Raw genomic sequence first — 19,954 nt, 5'->3', positions numbered from 1 at the left:
CTAACAAATGTATTTTCACCTATGTAAAGACCCTTCAGATAATTACATTGAAAATATTACACAACTAAACTTCAGTCAAATGTAAGTCAAAAATCTCTTTTTATTAGGACAAATGGAATGTAGATGAATATCCCATAGTGGAGGTTAGTGTTTTGCAGAAGTTTGGTTTTGTAATTCTTAACAGTATATATAGCACATTATTTAGAATATTTTCAAAAGAATGGGATAGCAATGTATGTTTAAAGTTAGTAACAATGAGATGTCACTTCACATTTGTCAGTAATACTATTATTAAAAAGAATACAAATAATAAATGTTGGTGAGGATATAGAGAAAAGAGGACCCTTGTACACTGGTGCTGGGAATGTAAATTAGTGCAGCCACTGTGGAAAACAGTATAAAGATTTCTCAAAAATAGGAAATATAAACTACCACTTAATGGAGTGAATTATCTTTTTAAGGGGAAACTGGTGGGGCCATGCCCCCTACAAACATGGCCGGCCCTGTTCTGCTTGCCCACCAAGTTTTGGAGGAGTCTGTAGAGAAAATCTGTGCTACAAAGGTATGTGCTGTTGTAACATTTGGTTTGATTTATACTTTAATCCAACTTCCACATTAATTTGTGTTTAAAAAGCCAAAAAGCACATTTGGTTATTACATGAAAAGTTTTCAGAACTCTATTTCAAATATTCTGAAGAAATCATTTAAAATATTTTAAGAATATTTATAACATTAATAAGTCTATTACACTAATTTGTATTTAAAGGAAAGTTGCATGATTGCTTCAGATGACCACTTCTACTTTGAAATTATCACAGAGTGATAAGTATATTTACAGTCTTAGAAACCATCTTGATATAGTGTTGGCTAGAATTACTTCCATGAATGTCATTTTTTTGGAAGAATTTAGCAATTTAACACAATTTATTTTAAGTGCTTTAAAAATTTTTGCCTAAATACCTATCCATGACTCATATTGAACCATACCCAATGGATTATACTAATTCTCTGCTTGTTACTGCAGAGTATATAATTTCTCATGCCAAAATAACAATATATGTGCATATATATATACACATAAAATAGTATTATAAAACTGTTGTAAAAAGTGCTGTCTCGCATACATTGGATATCCTCAGAAGTAAATATAAAGTAAATGCACATGGTGTCTTATTTGTAGCATGAAGATAAAACTTAGCTGACAAAACTTTGTGAAAATCATCCTCTTATTGGGCATCCAAGTGAACATTTTTACTCTCTTGTACTACTTTATTCTTAATGATGACTAAATGAAGATATAATGCAGACCAAGTGTATTAGAAAATATGTGTAAGTGAAGCCGCTTTTCAGTACTCAGAGAGAGAGCTTTTTCCCTTAATGATTGAGAGCTCATTAGGTATAATGACTAGACAAGAAGTAACCATATATTTCACTCTGTTACGTGAGCCATTTTTAATTCCTGAAAACATTTTTCTTTGTGCACAAGTCTGTTTTCCATCTGTTCTGTCCCCAAACCTCCAACCTGCTTGCTCTATTGTCAGTGACCACAGTGTTTCTAAAGCTGACTTTCCTCTGAATTCATGCTTCCTTTTTTTAGGTTCTGAATTCTTGGACATACATGAAAATAACCACATTTTCAAAATGTGCCCATCAAGCCCTTGATATAAGCCAGCCTGGAAAAACATATTAAATTCAATGTTTGCATATTTTCCATTGTTACATTTAAATTTCTGCACATTGAATTTGCTTCTGCACATTGAATTTCCTTCTACAATAGAAACCTTTCCATGGAAACTGATACTGTGGTAAATAACAAGCGAATGTTGATTCTTCTTAGGCTGAATTTCCTTTCAGGAGAATTTTAAATATGATTCTTTTGAAAATTTTAAGTGTTATTCTCCTGAAAATATGGTTTCATTTGAGAAAAGAAATGAAAAGTCACTAAGCCTCAATTTCATTTAGATCACTGTATAGATTTCCTGGTGTCATTATGAAAGCGAATCACTGATTTCACTTTAAAATATAAGGAAAGCTTAGAAATGATTCCATTTGATGTTAGCCAAATGGTAGCATAAATGAATCAAGGGCTCAAAAGTTTATGCACCTGCTTTATTTACTCCAATGCAGTATGTAAGGTCACTACTGTAAGCCAAAACATGTGCCAATATATAGTATGGATTTTTCTAGTAGTATTAAGTGTTAAACAGGCATATAAAGGTGAATTGTTATTGATAATTTGTGCACATTTAAGATGAACTCATGTTTCTTAAATCCATTTTCTCTAACAGAAGGATCAGATAGTTATTATCCTCCTCAAGAAGAAGAAACAAATGAAATTGAACGGCAGCAGTCACAAGTCCATGATACCCACATCCGGACAGTAGCAGATGATAGTAACAGAAACGAAGTCATAAGCACACAGCAAATGTGTAAGACCTCTGCATTATTTACAAAAATTTTAAAGTTTATATTGCTGACATATTCAACTGTATTTTATTAATCTTGAACATTTTTAGAGTGGCAAAAACTTGGCATTAGACTGTATGGATGAATTAGAGCAGCTGTACATCAACTAAATTATTATTATCTTTTAAATTTTAGCTCAAATTGTTTCTTGTGAAGTAAGATTAAGAGATCAGTGCAAAGGAACAACCTGCAATAGGTAATATTTATGATTGCACTCAAAATTAATTGACAAGATACAAAAATACTTTCATTTTATACAGACATTCAGAGAGGCTAAATTTTGTTTCCCATTTCTTTCATTTAGATATGAATGCCCTGCTGGCTGTTTGGATAGTAAAGCTAAAGTTATTGGCAGTGTACATTATGAAATGGTAAGTGTTATAAATTTGAGGATAGATTCCTTTCAAATAATATTTGGTTTTTAATGGAAAAAAATAGTTTATATATTTATAGATATTTTTCTCAGCACTGTTTAAATCCATAAATAGTAATGAGTGGTATCCCATGCAGAATTCTTATTTTCACATTCTTTTCTCTCTCTTCTCCCAGCAATCCAGTATCTGTAGGGCTGCAATTCATTATGGGATAATAGACAATGATGGTGGTTGGGTGGATATCACTAGACAAGGAAGGAAACATTATTTCATCAAATCCAACAGAAATGGTGTACAAACAATTGGGTAAGTACCTGAATAATCTTTTGAACCAGAGGTTTTAAGTTGCAACAATGAGTTGCATTCTTTTAGAACAAAGCACAGAAGAATTTAATTAATAAAGAGAAGATAGAAAGGGTTATTTCAGCTACATAATATCCATGGGCAAGAAAAAGGAAAAGTCTCTAAATTCAGTTGAACCCTTTTGCTTATACATGCTAAGTAAGTTGCTTCAGTCATGTCTGACTCTTTGCAGACTCTATGGACTGTAACCCACCAGACTCCTCTGTCCATGGAATTCTCCAGGCAGTACTGGAATGGGTTGCCCTTGCCTTTTCGAGGGGCTCATCCTGACCCAGGGATTGAATCTGTGTCTCCTGCATTGCAAGCGGATTCTTTACCATTGAGCCACCTTATACAGATAATGCTAAAACTCTAAATTTTAAATTTCATGTCATTAAGAATGTACAAATTTATAGTTTTTCCCATTGTGAAATAGTACATTTTTCACCTGTGATAGAAAATGCCCGGGAAGGCTAATTGATTCGCATATTCTTCCTTTCTTGTTTAAAGACAATTATTTATTTTATGCAACACTAACTTTGTCAATAAGATAAATTAAGTACTAGATAAAAAAGCATTTTGAAAAGTCTCTAAATATGTAATGTATCGTGTCACCTTTCTTCTCCTCCTTAAAATGTAATTTGACCCAACATAAAAGAATTAATTCCCTGGTGACTTCCCTGGTGGCTCAGTGATATAGAATCTGCCTCCCAGTAGAGACATGGGTTCCATCCTTGGGTCGGGAAGGTCCCCTGGAGACAACCCACTCCAGTACTTGCCTAGGAAATCCCAGGGACAGAGGAACGTGGCTGGCACTATAGGCCATGGGGTCACAAAGAGTTGGACATGATTGAATGACTAACCAACAACAGAAGCATTGATTAACTTTTGAAATGTTTGTCACATTAAACATAGTAAATATATTATTCTAAAACAAAATATTTTCATATAGTCTCTGTAGAAAATGGAAAAATGTAGGCTTTTGAAATGTAGGCTTTGTAGTTGCTCTTTCTCCTGTGTAAAATAATAAACATTATTGAATCTCATATTGGGATGCCTTTTCTTAGGAAATATGACATAGTTGCCCTTCCTTTGTAACTATACAATTGCAAAAAACTCCACAGTAGGGAATTCACAATGATTAGAAAGAATTTTTTTATATTAAAGATCCTTAAACACTGGTAGAATGATGTGGTATATATATACAGTTTTGTTCAAAGGCTTGATGTGTGTTTTTCAGGCATTAGCAATTATGCTCGTAAGTAAAAGTTTTATAGAAACATTTATTAACTTACTCATCCAGCAGATATTTATTAATTACCTTCAATAAGTAATCAGTGTTAAGTATTCACTTTAGGAAGGCAAACACTGGGTGTTGCATTAAAGAACATTTATCCTATTACTAAAAGATACAAAAAATAACAAAAAAGACAACATTTATTTTATTATTTACTTTTTTCTCTTAAGTTAGTTTTTATTTATTTTAGAAACTCTCTTGAAACTTGCAGAGTGTGTCAAATTAAAGTACTATCATAAATAAACCTTATCTTTTGCAATAGATGTTTTTCTGAAAACTGGTATAGATAAACCAATTAAAAATTTCATATATAATGGTATACCTTTTTTTTTATTCCTGCTTTTATAATGCATATAAGGAGTACTAGAGGGAACAAAAAATGAATAATGCACGTTCCTTTAAGGTACTTATTTTTAGCAGTCTTTTTACAGTGCCTTGTACTGACTGTTTTGAAAGAATAAATTGGTTCTGTGATGACAAAGCATGAGTATATTGAGAATTTTAATTGTAATAAGAAACAAATATATAGATACAAATGTGTATTATTTCTTGCTGTTACCTATAACTTTTTGAGATTGATAATGAAAACAGGTCATTCTCTGATATCAAGAATCGTATCAACTTGGTTCATACTTGAAGGTCATATAGGTTTGGCATAAAATAGATGATTAATTCTTATACTACTCCATGTCTAGATATTTAAATAAAAATGTTTAAGATGAAATCAAATTCTACGGACTTAAAAATGTAAGAATTTATGTTGATGTCAGTGCATGTAAGATGTTGATGATTGAAATTTTTATATTTTTATCTTCAGCAAATATCAGTCTGCCAATTCCTTCACAGTCTCTAAAGTAACAGGTTAGCACTGTTTTTTCATCTTATTTTCTTATCACTCTGTTGCATGTTATCATTTCTAAAGGATTCACTTATTGTTTTGTGTTTGAATACTTCAGTTCAGGCTGTCACTTGTGAAACAACTGTGGAACAGCTCTGTCCTTTCCATAAGCCTGCTTCGCATTGCCCGAGGTACTGTGTTTTAAATTTTCTTCATTTTTAACCAGTGAATGGGGGACTTTTACCTGAGATAACTGCTTTTGCCTGAGATCCTCGTGTCTCTAGGACTCAAGGGAGTTTGGTCTTGAACTGCCAGCAGTAGGCACCACACACTGCATGCACTCCAGGCATTCTTAGTGTCCTTTCTCCAAAAAACGTACGTTTTTAAAATTTTTTGTTTTTGTCTCTATGAAAAATATTTATTTTCACTTTGGAAAAAAAAGACCCATATATTCATTCCGACAGCTTTACGGAGGCTTGGCCACCCAGTGAGTGACATGTTACACACATCAGTCACTTGTCAGGTCATTGCATGACTCTTTCACAGATCCAGATCACATCAGGGCCAAACATCTTTCCTTAAGATTAGATGTAAAAAGAGGTACTGTTGAAATGTGTCAGCATTTTTATTCAAGCTTAATGCAAGTTGTAGTCAAAGGAAAGAAATACTAGATCACCGTCTACATTCTCGCAAGTGTATATAATAACAAAGTGTTAAAACCAGAGATTGGAACACAAACAAGCAAAAAGCTCATATATTCTTCCTTTGAACTGAACTTACCTAAGTAGAAACGAACTCAGTTTGAACTGTGTTTGACTTGGTCTTCCACAAACCGAGTGCTAAGTATGGTCAAGGCGGAGCCAGCACAGCCTGGTCCTAAGGGCAGAGCAGGTGGTTTTGCCACTGTACGGTGGGCAGGGAATGCCCAACAGTTCTCAGATACAAAAACAGTTTTGTTGTCAGTGGGGATACCCTTCTTCCAACAGAAGGCATCTTTTATTAAAATCAACCCTTTAATTCAAAGTTATAAAAACTCAGATTCACATATTACTTATATTTAAATGGCTCTGGTTTAGATGCTCCAGGAAGTATATGCACTCTGGAGTTATACAGACTTTAGGAACATGAAATTTAAATAAGAATTGTAGCCATTTCTTAAAAACTGCCTTGTAGAAGACCTGCTTCAATTGGTAAAGATAGTTGCAATTGAAATATTTTTTATAATACTTTTAAGAAAATAATTGATACTTTCATCAAATAATGATTTTCATAGGATCATTTTGCTGAGCCCTGGAGGAGTGCATGGCAGCCCACTATAGTGTTCTTGCCTGGAGAATCCCATGGACAGAGGAGCCTAACAGGCCTTAGTCCATGGGGTCGCAAAGAGACATGACTGAGCACACATGCATGCATTTTGTTGAGAGTCTGATTTACTATGTAGAATGAATTATGTTTTTTTTTTCCAGTCTTAGCTCTGATTTTCTTTTAGTTTATGAGTGTGTGTGTGTGTGTGTGTGAATGGATTTTGAAGAGACAATCAATTTTAAAAAGTGCCACTTGACAGTTTCTTAATTTTGGAAGTGGATTTTTTTTTAATGTCATGTAACTGACTGAACACTGATGATTGAACTCTATGTTTAAATCAAAAACCTTTTGGAAACTTTGAAAGAATAAGGTAAGGTATCAGTAAGTGAGTAGGATATCTGGAGAAAGAACATTCCATACAGAGAGAAAGATAAGCACAATGACTCAGAAGATAAGATTATTCCATATGTTTGAAGAATAACCATTAGGCCAGTGTGACTGGAGCTGGGTGAGAAAGTGGAAGAGGGGTAGGATATAATGTCAGAGAGGAAATGGGAAGACAATATTCAGGTCATTGTAAGGATCTTGTCATTTATTCTGAATCAGATGGAAAGCCACTAGAATATTTGGAGCAGAGAAATGATATGATTGGACTTTTATATTCTTCAGTATAAGTGTGTGGGGAAAGTAGATTGGAGGGGGCGAGATTGAAAGCAGAGAGAGCATAGGAGAGCTTATTGCAGTGAGTCAGATGATAGAGTCCAGAGTCACAGTGATCATGGTACTTCAGGATGCTCTGAGTTTATTTCAGTGTACACCCAATAGAAATTGCTGGTGGGTTGAATATAAGGTTGAGGTAAGGAGGGAGATTAAGGCTAGAATAAAGGTTTTGGCTTGTGCTACCAAATAATGGAGTTGACATTTAAGAAGGAAGATTTTGGGGACTGGAGGGGGAGATGAGGAATTTGGTTTCAAACATGCTGAATTTGAGATGTTTATTAGGCCCAAGTGGAGAGAAAATCAACACAGATGGTGACTGTAGCCACTAAATTAAAAGATGCTTGCTCCTTGGAAGAATAGCTATATCAAGCCTAGACAGTGTTTTAAAAAGCAGAGACATCACTTTGCCAGCAAAGGCCCATATTGTCAAAACTATGATTTTTCCAGTAGTCATGTATGGATGTGAGAGTTGGACCATAAGGAAAGTTGAGCACTAAAGAATTGATGCTTTCAAACTGTGGTATTGCAGAAGACTCTTGAGAGTCCCTTGGACAGCAAGATGATTAAACCAGTCAATCCTAAAGGAAATCAACCCTGAATATTCTTTGGAAGGACTGATGCTAAAGCTGAAGCCCCATATTTTGGTCACCTGATGTGAAGAGCTGACTCATTGGAAAACACCCTGGTGCTGGGAAAAATTGAAGGCAGGAGGAAAAGGGGGCAACAAAGAATGAGATGGTTGGATGGCATCACTGTCTCAATGGACATGAGTTTGAGGAAACTCAGAGAGATAGTGATGGACAGAGAAGCCTGGCATGTTGCAGTTCATGGGGTCGCAAAGAGTCGGACATGACCTAGCGACTGAACAACAACAAAAACAAGTGGAGATATTAAATAAACAACAGGATATATTAATACAGATTGAGAATTAAGAGACAAGATCCCAACTCTAAATCTCTACATCCCAAGATTTAGAGATGTAAATTTGGAAATCATCAGTCTATAGATGACAGTTAAAACCATGAAATTGGATGAGATACCAAAGATATGATCATAGAGAAAAGAAACTATGAGATATATGTGGCAGACAGTGGTTCAGTTTTTCCAAGTTATATATTTGCTAATTTCTGCACCCACATGAGTTACCGAATTCCTAGATACTGAGAGAACGATACTTCCTGATATATCTTTCTGCCTTGAATTCACAAATTAGAAAGCTTTCTGGCTAAATTTCTTTTGAAAGAGAGAGAAGAACAAAAAAAAAAAAAAAAAAAAAGGGGGAGAGAGAGACAAAAGAAACACATTTGTGCCAAAAGCTGGAAGTGGATAAATAAATAGAAGCAGTTGTGTCTGCTGCCTGTCTTCTACAATTGACCTATTTCGGAAGGAAAGAAACTATTCAACTATAAAAAGGAATAAAAATTTGCCATTTGCAACTACATGGATGGACCCTGAGGGAATTATGCTAAGTTTAATAAGTCATACAGAGAAATGAAATCTAAAAAATGCAGTGAACTAGTGAATATAGCCAAAAAAAGTAAAAGACTCATAGATACAGAGAAGAAACTAGCGGCTACCAGTGGGGAGAGGGAAGTGGGTGAGTAACACAGAGGTAGGGCATTAAAAGGCACAAACTATTATGTATGAAATAAGCTACAAGGGTGTATTGTATAACACAGTGAATATAACCAATATTTTATAATAACTATAAATGGATATAACCTATAAGAATTGTGTATCACCCTATTCTATACCTATGACATTTTATACACCATCGATACTTAATAAAAAAATGAGTAGGGTTTAGAATTCTGAGTTTACTCTTATGTATACATGTCTATGGTTTTACTAATAAGAAAGACTAAAATAACCAGCTGCTTAGTATTTGTAAATATGTATTTATTTTTCAGAGTATACTGTCCTCGTAACTGTATGCAGGCAAATCCACATTATGCTCGTGTAATTGGAACTCGAATTTATTCTGATGTAAGTATCCTAAATTATATACGTCTTGGTATTTGTATATCTGGGCTTCCGAAGTGGCACAGTGGTAAAGAATCCACCTGTCAAGGCAGGAGACACAGGTTTGATCCCTGGGTCGGGAAGATCCCCTAGAGTAGGAAATGGCAAGAATACTATTCTTGCCTGGAAAGTTCCATGGACAGAGGAGCCTGGCGAGCTACAGTCCATGCAATTGCAAAGAGTCAGACAGACTAAGCCTGCAAGCACTTTTTTATGTGTCCATCCAAATATACTCACATATATATTTAAATGTACATATTTTCAAATGTATATAATTTGTATACAAAAAAGGGACAGACTCTTGTGTAGATATATATATTCTCAAAAGAGTTAGTCATGAATAGCAGTGAAAATAAATATCCATATGCAAATATGCATGCATAATTTATGTTGACTAAAATTTTTTGCATACTGTATTCAATATCAGACACTAAAATAGCTTGGATGCATCCTTGAGAAGGATAAAGCATTTTGCTTTTCTTTAATCTTCCTTTTGGCTCTTTGGCTTTTGAAGTATAAACTGGATAGTTAAGAATTTGTCAAATTTATCAACAGTTTCTCCACTGCCAAATGAGTATTTAAAAAGTAGCATAGTATCAAAAACAGGTAATCGTTAAAAGACACACGAAAGCAAACCAGCTGACGGTGTATTGTAATGGATGCCAGCACTGGGGTGGACCAGCAAGTGTTGCTGTCATGGCTTCAGGGTGGATAAAGGGTGCTTTTCCAATCCAGGTTTCAAGTGAGTTGATAAAGAGGAGGAGTGCACATTCTAGGTGGGGCGAAAGGCTCCTCCAGAGACGTGGAGGTGAGAGCAAGTGAGCTGAAGGTGGGCATGGCACGTTTGCCCGGGAAACCCATGGACAGAAGAACCTGGTGGGCTGCAGTCCATGGGGTCACAAAAGAGTTGGACACGGATTAGCAGCTGAGCAACAGCAACAAAGCCTGTCTTATTTACAGCTTGGCACACATCCAATTGTGTGGGCACGGCAAAATCTCAAATGGTCACAGCAGGTTTGCTTATATTTGAGCTGGTGAGAATTAGAGCTAAAAGTGGCTGCAGCCAGTTTAGTGTGAGGGATAAAGGGAGAGATCCAGCTTTTGAAACATGTAATTGGAGAATCTAAATATCAATCCATGCTAATAAGTTTAAATTTTAAGTGGTAGATGGGTTGGGAAGATACCCTGGAGAAGGGAAGGGCTACCCACTTGAGTATTCTGGCCTGGAGAATTCCATGGATGACGGTCCATAGGGTCGCAAAGAGTCGGACACGACTGAGTGACTTTCACTGTCACCAATATCTCATTCAAAGAGTTACAAAAACAAATTTAAGAAGTATATTCTTGATTCAATAGAAATTCTTATTCAATAGAATACTATGGGAATATGATCGGGAAAAGAGGCCTGAAATGTATGTTTTATCCCTGTACTTCTCTTGGTGAATTTATTTATGTTCAGGTTTGTTTGTTTGTTTTTTCCTAGTTCACCTTTATCCCTGAAGTTATTCTCCACGTCTAAGTCTCTCTCCAGCTCCAAGTTTGCAGACATCTTAGTAGTGAAAGTCGCTCAGTCATTTCCCACTCTTTGCAATCCCATGGAGTAGCCCACTAGGCAACTCTGTCCATGGGGTTCTCCAGGCAAGAATACTGGAGTGGGTGGCCATTCCCTTCTCCAGGGGATCTTCCTGACCCAGGGATCGAATTCTGGTCTCCTGCATTGTGGGCAGATTCTTTACCGTCTGAGCCAGCAGGGAAGATTTGCAGTCTTCTTATCTGCAACTTAAATCCTGCTGGTGTCTTAATTTGGTGGTCCTCACTGTTTGTGCTTAGCTTCTTGTTTCTGTTTGTAAACATCCTTTCTCTGATTTTTCTGTCAAAATCATGGTCATGGTCATTCTTTACATCCTAAATTACTGCCACTTTCTCTGTAAAGAAGCTAAGTATGATGTTGCTTTTCTTTAACTCTATTAGTTTTTTTTTTCCTTTTATTTAGCAATTAATAGGTTCTCATAGGTATTATAAAGTGGGTTGTCATTTCCTTCTCCAGGGATCTTCCCAACCCAGTGGTAGAATCTGTGGTAAATCTTGCTTTAACAGAACTTAGAACATTCAGTGATTCAGCAAACACCTTGCACAGAAAAGTTTGTTAAAAAAATAAGTTAATAGATATATATGAATGGGCAAATATGAAATCATCAGACATTTCTAAAGAAATCATTCTTCCTGAATTGTCCCTTTAATTTTATTCATGTCTAGTGAAAATCTTTCAAAATATCCTATACAGTTTTATACCTATAAGCCATCTCTTTGATAGAGTTAAGGGTTTATTAACTTGAGATTGTTTTTACCTTATTTCAGTGAAATGGGGTAAAATATTATGTATTACTATGCAGAGTAAGTTAGAAATATAAAATATTTTTATGTGCTAAGTACAGAATCAACCATTAATGACATAATCTTCACACTCCCACTGCAAAATGCATTATCTCTTTAAATATACAAGATATGGACAAATGAGAAACGATCTCCCAACCTTTCTCCCTTCCTCATCTTTCTCTCTCTCTCTCTCTCTTTCCATTTATAGAGTTACAACTTGTACACCCTCTTTCTTTGAGCTTTTATTTCTCATTTGTTAGAGATGAAGTGAATTTCTGCATTCATTAAAAATGTTCCACTGATTTCACAGAGAAATTTTTTTTTCTTTTTGTGATATATTAGTTCTTACAAAGTATGGCCAGGAAAAGAAAATCTCCTCTGACCTTTGAACTCAAATTGGAATGCCTGCTGACTGCAGAGTTATGGGCAAAACAATAGTTTCAAACCATATTAAGTGCTTGGATTTAGTGAATGTTATATCTAAGCACTTTTATTGCCTTGGGAAAAATGCTGATAATACCCTTTTAACAGGACGGGATAAGTACTGAAATGTGTACAGAGTTACTTTTAATTCCATCTGTTATGAACCCTATTGGACATAAATATTAATTCAGTGAGGGACTTTAAATGGTGAATAAAAATGATTCCTCAGAGTAAGGATTCAAGGTTTTAGATGTATGGTATTTTGTGATATAGCAAAAACACGAAAAGGATTAAACAGCTTGGCGTTTGGTCTCTCTGATCTAATAAATACTGACTGATGCCGCAGAGTTCAGAGCACAGTAATAAAGCAAGGTCATGTAAGATGCACATGCCTATGTGAACTTAAAAAAGCACATTAAGTCACTCATATGTGCTTAGAGATAAGAAAAGAGCAAATCAGTGGGTTCAAAAAGACCCTTGGGGCTATGGCATAGATTGCTTTATACTGAAACAGTTTAAGTGTTTCATTTTTGTGGGATTTCCTCAGACTCTACTCAGCTATTGACAAATTTTGGTAGAACATTTGGATGAAAGCAGATATTAAAATCTACAGAAGACTTTAATTGGTCAAAAGAAAAGCGTTGACTTCTAGAATTAAGTTGTGTAAAAAAAATGGCAGTGTTTGTTGGGCCTGAAACAATTCTCTCCTTTATAGAAATTTCATTCAATTCTGATTATATAGCTGGTAGAATGCAAACATAGACCTTTCCTGGTACTTCTTGTCAGAATGTTCAAAACAGAGTGATAGACCTTCCATATCTAGGTAGAAGCTATGATGTTACTTCATGTTTTTCTTCTTGGGGTTATTCTTTTGGGCAGGTTTTCTCTGCATAGATTTTATTATCTAATAGGAAAAGCCATCCCATTTTTAATACATGCTTATATGTTGGAAAAGGGACTATAGAGATATTCATAACTATGTGTGAGTTGTTTAGTCAAAACTGAATATAAATGGGGTGCAGCTAATCCAGCCTGGGAACATTTGGTCAGTGACTGGAGTGGGGACTAGCAAAGGCTCAGTTTTTTAAAAAATATTTATTTATTTATTTGGCTGCGTTGGTTCCTAGTTGTGACACGTGGAACCCCTCTCTGCAGTACACAGATTCTCTAGCTGTGATGTGGACTCAGTAGTTGTGGAGCATAGGTTTAGTTGCCCTGTGACATGTAGGATCTTAGCTCCCAGACTAGGGATAGAATATGTGTCCCCCAACACTACAAGGTGGATTCTTAACCACTGGACCACCAGAGAAGTCCCAGAGGCTGAAATTTAAGAATAATAAATAGGCCCTTGAAGAGATAAAAGGAGCTAATTTGCATGTTATTGCTTGGACAATAGTAAAAGTTTGCTGTTTGGACGGTTAGCTGGTGAAGGATCTTATCCATGCAGCCACCCTAAAGATTGGCCTTCAGGTCTCCACTTGCTCAACATTGGCTTTTATTTATTTTCTGTTTTAACCTGAAATAATTTTGTTGATATTTGAATTGCTTTCAATAGGACATTTGCTTTAAACCACACGATATCTCCAACTGGATTTGCTGTTGTTCAGTCACTAAGTTGTATCCGACTCTTTGCGACCCCATGGGCTGCAGCACGCCAGGCTCCCCTGTCCTTCATTACCTCCCGGAGTTTGCTTAGATTCATGTCCATTGAGTTGGTGATGCCATCCAACAAGCTCATCCTCTGTCACCCCCTTCTCTTGCCTTCATTCTTTCCCAGCATCAGGGTCTTTTCCAGTGAATCAGCTTTTCAAATTCAGGTGGGTGAAGTGTTGGAGCTTCAGCTTCAGCATCAGTCCTTCCAATGAATCTTCAGGGTTGATTTCCAAATCTATCTGGATTATCAGAGTACAAAATACCTTCCCTCCCCCCCACCCCCAACCAAAACAAACAAACAGAACCCGAAACCCACAACTTAGCTTCAAAGAAGTTTTAAAGAAATGAGACTCTAAATATTTACATATGGGTCAAGAAATAAATCACACTATTTACCAAAATATACACACCAAGTCTTAAGTCAAAATTGGTTTTAACTTTGTGAATTTGAATGAGCTTCCCTGGTGGCTTAGATGTTAAAGGATCTGCCTGCTGTGCGGGAAGATTTGGGTTCAATTCCTGGGCCAGGAAGATCCCCTGGAGAAGGGAATGGCTACCCACTCCGTGGGTAGGACAGAGGAGCCTGGTGGGCTACAGTTCATGGGGTCACAAAGAGTCAGACACAACTCATCGACTAATACTTTGTGACTTTTGAAAGATTCCTTTATGCACAAAACATCCTGTAGTTGCTTACTGGGGATCCGTAGAGAGGTGGATGTCAGTGACCTTGTGTCCAATCGAAGAGAAGACTGGACAAATGCAGCAGGCGTTTCCTAATGACGGTGGGTTTTCCTTGCTTCCTCAGCTGTCCAGTATCTGCAGAGCCGCCGTCCATGCTGGCGTGGTTCAGAACCATGGGGGTTATGTTGATGTGATGCCTGTGGACAAAAGAAAGACCTACACTGCTTCTTTTCAGAATGGAATCTTCTCAGAAAGGTAAATTAGCATAAGTATACATATATATTTGTAAACATATATATATTTATATATCATCTCTCCCTTTATGCTGGCTTTACAGCCAACCTGCATGGCTTTGAGGTTTCGTAACTAAGCCAGTGTGCTTCCTTTGCAGGCTGTAGAATAGTTGGTCTTCCAGGGATGGGAGGAGCCGTAGTACCAGAGGTGCCTGTCTCCTGCAGGCTTATAAAAATCAACTTGAAAATCGGATTACGAGTCAGAACCATTCTTTTGTTAACTGATCTTATAATAAGGAAATTTCTTTCATCCTCTTTCGGATTTTCTAGATTAGTTTTTACATGTAATTCTTTCTAGGTAAGCAAGGCACTGAATATTTCTCTAATCCAGTTATCTGACAAAGTATTTGACAAAAACAATGAGTCCAATTTTCCCTGGAACCAAATTCTCTGTTTGATTGGAAGTTGGATGCCTAGTATGGTATAAATGAACCCTTTCAGGTTATCTTATGTTTGGCTCAGTAGTATTACATATTTCAGTGGTTTGAGAAAAATGCATGTAACTTACTTTATCAAGTAATAATAAAAGTTAAGAGAAAAAAACAAAATCCCTGTAGTGATTTTTCAAACCATTGGTACTTGTGGAAGTAGAATTAAGTCTGTGCATTGTGTATAGATACAGGAAAATTCCTAACTTTTAAACATTTACGGAGTTCTTCAAGGGTTTGTTTGCACATATGGTAAAGTTTTTTTAAAGAACACCAAAGGATGTGCTATGCAGGTTGTCTGGATTGCCTTCACATAAGCACCTGGGTGCCATTCTTCATCAAATGACAGCTTTATATTTAGCATCTAGTTTCCAATGAGACTGTATCATCAAGAGGCTATTGTTAAGAAGTTGACTTCTCAATAACCTGACTTATCTGGCTCGCCCTAGAGTACTAACTTACTGTTTCTTAAATCTGACAAAATTGAAATTGTATTGCCACGATACTTACTAATATTTTTAACATTAATGGTTTTAAGAAAAAATTTGGTGAGAAAATTTAATGGTCAAACAAGGAAGATCCTAAGAATTTATTCAATGAAATGTAAACAGGCTCATTCCCTATACCCTTCCCCCATTTGTCACCCTCGCTCTCTACTTTATATATCACATCATATATATAACATATAACAGATGTAACATATATATGTTATGTAAAGTACATTAGAGCTTCCCTGGTGGCTCAGATGGTAAAGCGTCTGCCTGCAATGAGGGTGACCCGGGTTCGATCCCTGGGTTGGGAGGATCCCCTGGAGAAGGGAATGGCTACCACTCCAGCACTCTTGCCTGGAGAATCCCATGGACACAGGAGCCTGGCGGGCTATATAGTCCTTGAAGTCACAAAGAGCTGGACATGACTGAGTGACTTTCACTTCACTTCAAAGGAGATTGAGTCAAAGAGAATGATAATGCAGTTTTATATATTAAATTGAGTAATGTGGCCTCATTTACCTATCATATTTTAAAAATTCATTTAAAAAGAATAAGGTAGATGGTATCCTAAGAAAACTAAGACTGTTTGTGAACACCTACCGTGAATTTTCCAAATGCTGTTGGCCCTTTAAGTATGTGAACTTGGCTCCATCAGTACCCTTATAAAGTTGGTTTTATAAACTCTGATTTACAGATATGTTAATTGAGGCTCAGAGAGTTTAAATGATATGCCCAAGGTCATATAACCTGTCAGTCTCTGAGGTCAGATTCAGCACTAGTTCTGTAAGTTCAGAAATAACATATTTTTCTAGTGTACAGTGTGTACAAAGACACTTTTTGGGCATTTTGTCAATTTGTTTCCTACAAATAAAAATGCCTTTCAATTAGCCCTCTGCTTGTATGCAAAACCTGTTGTGTGTGTGTGTTATTGTGTAATGTGGTGTGTGCACACTTCTAACAATCTTTTCTTCATTTTAAAATTCTCCCCTTTTGTAGTACATGAATAAATATATAAAAGAAATTGCACTTTGTATCCCCATACCATTTATTGTATTTATCTCTAAAAGCTTTTTTGTATTGTTTAGAAAATAAACTTTTATTCAAAAGTATAGACTTCAAAAGTTTACATTTGATTAGAATAAATGATGATTAGTGGCATTATTAACTGGTTTTAACTTGAGGCATTTAAGCAAAACATACCCTGATTAATATTGTGAAAGAGCATATAAATAACTTATTAAAGAGTAAAAGGAATGATTCTGCATTGCTTTGAAGTTCTGTTTTAAAATATTTCTGAAAAGAGATTGAGTGATTTGTGTTTGTATTCGTGTTTCCATTTCGGTGAAGAAATACTTAGCACCTTCCAGACTTGACCACTAAATTCTCTAAGATTTTTTTTAAACCACATATGTTAAAAATATTAATAAGTATGCCAGCTATATAGTCCTTCCCAGGTGGCTCAGTGGTAAAGAATCTGCCTACCCAGTACAGGAGAGACAGGAAATATGTGTTCGATCCCTGGGTCAGGAAGAATCCCTGGAGACAGGAATGGTAATCCACTCCAGTATTCTTGCCTGGGAAATCCCATGACAGAGGAGCCTGGCGGGCTGTAGTCCATGGGGTCCCAAAGAGTCAAACACAACTGAGTGGCTGAACACCAACTCCACAAGCTTTTGACCATGCCAGTCAGTTGTAAACCTGGATCTTCGTATTTCCCTAGTAGAATGGCATAAGAATTGCTTAACTCTGCTTTATTGGAACTAAAGGTAGTAATGTATGAAAACGTGACCTGGAATCTTTGAAGTTTAATATAAGGTACCAATATTACTTCTGTGCACCTTAAATTTCTTAACTTGTAGCCAGCATATAATTTAAAGAATTATGTCATCCCCACTCAAGCTCTCCAAGAGCTATAAATTATAGTAGTCTTGAGAAAGATGACCATCTGGATTCACAGAGCTGTTTTATTGGCTGTCATAAGAAAGCATGATTTGTTTGAAGGATTATGCATGGAGATGACATCAATGTACTTTGTGTATTTTTTTTGCAGCTTACAGAATCCTCCAGGAGGAAAGGCATTCAGAGTATTTGCTGTTGTGTGAAATGGAACGGTTGGAAGAGGATTGTAAAGACTATTCCAAATACCACATTTCTAAAGTTTGTATAAAACTGTAACATTACTGTACAGAAGATATCAACTATTTTCAGTCCCCCAAAAGGGCCACATGCATATAAATCTTGATAGACTACATCTGTAAAATAAAACATGGGACATTATTAGCTTGGGGAAAAATAATGAATATGTAATGGTTTTAGAAATCCTGTGTTAAATATTGCTATATTTTCTTAGCAGTTATTTCTACAGTATTACATAGTCATAATTATTCTACATTTCATATATTATGTTGTATGGTGCTTTGTATATGCCACTAGTAAGATGAAACTAAACATTGAATGTGAATGGTCCTCAGAAGATCCCCTGGTGCATTTAAAAACAATAATAAAAATAGTAACTCTAACGATGAAAAAGATTTTATTTTCCCAGGTTCAGTGCTATGATTACCTACTTCATATAATATCAAATAATTTTCAATGAAATACCTGTATAGTTTTTCTCTTCTATTAACTTTAGGTATATAGAATATTAAATCCTGATATTGCACTTGTTTTGTATAAAATAATTTCTTAATATCCAAGTGAATCTGTTAAAATGTTTGATTCCTTGGGAATGACCTTAATAATAAATGGAATTATGTCAGAGTAGTGGTACGAAATCATTTCTAGTGATCCTATAATAGATTAGGATTAAGCATGGGCAACCAGAGTCTTCTATGTATTGTTCAAACTGAGGTCACACATTTATAGTGTTATCCTGGCAAATACTCCTGCAGGCCAGGAAGTATAATAGCAAAAAATTTAACAAAGATGAACTAATGTATTGTATCACCATTGCCACTGATTTTCTTACTGGCAAATGGCCTTGTGTATAAATGTTGCCATATTATTGTATCTGTAATGGTGATATATTTGTTTGTATGGAAAATGTATTGTGCTTTAAGACTAAAAAACTGTAAAATGTTAATTTTGGTAATTTTTTTTCTGCTGGTGAATTTACTCTTTCCCTGTAAACATATTAAAATTAATCATGTCTCAAAGTATTTTCTTTAGTCCATTTTGTATCCTTATGTTGATTTAGAAATTATTTTCAGTTAGCAAAATTATGTGAGTCTTTTAAATTTGGGTTATCAACATTAATCTAAACAACACCCCTCATACCAGCTGTCGTCAGAGTCACTGTGATTATTTAGGTATTTGTGAAAGAGAAGACAGATGATCATATTTCATATATTTAGAAGCATTGTATCACAGGAAAATTTTGGGGAAAAAAAGGGTTATAAGTCAGACGGAAAGAATCTGAAAGATACAAAGTATTTACAAAAAATTGACAACAAATACTTCAAATATTTTTAGAAAGGAAATGAGTAGGCGTTTAGTAACAGATAGAAGAGAGATAAATTACATGCAGGGATCAGAGAAAGCAAGATAGCTGGATAATACCAAAAATGGAAAGAAAAGAAGGGCTCATATAAATAGCTGCTGAAGAGCGAATGATGAAGAAACTAACATCATGATCAGTTATCAAATGTTGACTGTGAATTGGTTCAAAATATAGGTAATCAAAAAGTATCCATTTATTAAGAATTTTAAAGCAAATTTTATAAGAACATCTTTTATCTGAAAGACACATACACCTTCTTAAATACTGTGATTAAAATGTAAACTTTAGTTAGATTCAGCTTCTGTTCCTCACTTCTTCCCCCAAGCAGGGACACTCCATCAATTCTGTCAGTTGTTATATTTGACTCTGGTTTATCTACTCATCATCAGTTTTCTGTACCATTGCAGTGTTTCCACGAGGACCCTTTTCATTTGGTTCCTCTCCATTCTTTTTCAGTACATCATTAATTTTTTACTGTAATTTCTCTTCCATAGACTCCATTATTTAAGAAAACCAAATCATCTATAAAAGCATTTAATCCCCTTCAAGTCTTGCTCCCTATCTGTGCTCCTCTTCACAGAGTGTGGCCTGGAGTAAATTATACCCCTTTTTATGCTTCAATATCAGTGTCCCTGATAGCTCAGTTGGTAAAGAATCCACCTGCAATGCAGGAGATCCTGGTTCAATTCCTGGGTCAGGAAGATCTGCTGGAGAAGGGATAGGCTACACATTCCTGTATTCTTGCC

General features: G+C 35.7%; 1 protein-coding gene across 1 annotated transcript in view; it reads left to right on the top strand.

Moving 5' to 3' along the window:
- The window catches only part of CRISPLD1 (cysteine rich secretory protein LCCL domain containing 1), a 51,421-nt gene extending 32,554 nt beyond the window's left edge, over positions 1–18,867 (top strand). The window contains exons 6-15 of the mRNA XM_065902699.1: positions 462–562; positions 2,289–2,429; positions 2,602–2,662; positions 2,771–2,837; positions 3,016–3,146; positions 5,297–5,340; positions 5,436–5,508; positions 9,253–9,328; positions 14,622–14,752; positions 17,760–18,867. Of these exons, the coding sequence (XP_065758771.1) occupies positions 462–562; positions 2,289–2,429; positions 2,602–2,662; positions 2,771–2,837; positions 3,016–3,146; positions 5,297–5,340; positions 5,436–5,508; positions 9,253–9,328; positions 14,622–14,752; positions 17,760–17,811 (877 nt within the window). The 3' untranslated portion in view covers positions 17,812–18,867. The remainder of the gene's footprint in view (positions 1–461; positions 563–2,288; positions 2,430–2,601; positions 2,663–2,770; positions 2,838–3,015; positions 3,147–5,296; positions 5,341–5,435; positions 5,509–9,252; positions 9,329–14,621; positions 14,753–17,759) is intronic.
- The last annotated feature ends 1,087 nt before the right edge of the window (positions 18,868–19,954 follow it).

Source organism: Muntiacus reevesi, chromosome 12 (genome assembly GCF_963930625.1).
Source record: "Muntiacus reevesi chromosome 12, mMunRee1.1, whole genome shotgun sequence".
Lineage (NCBI taxonomy): Eukaryota > Metazoa > Chordata > Mammalia > Artiodactyla > Cervidae > Muntiacus > Muntiacus reevesi.
The sequence above is the reverse complement of the archived record's forward strand: the minus strand, read 5'-3'. Positions and strand labels throughout refer to the sequence as shown.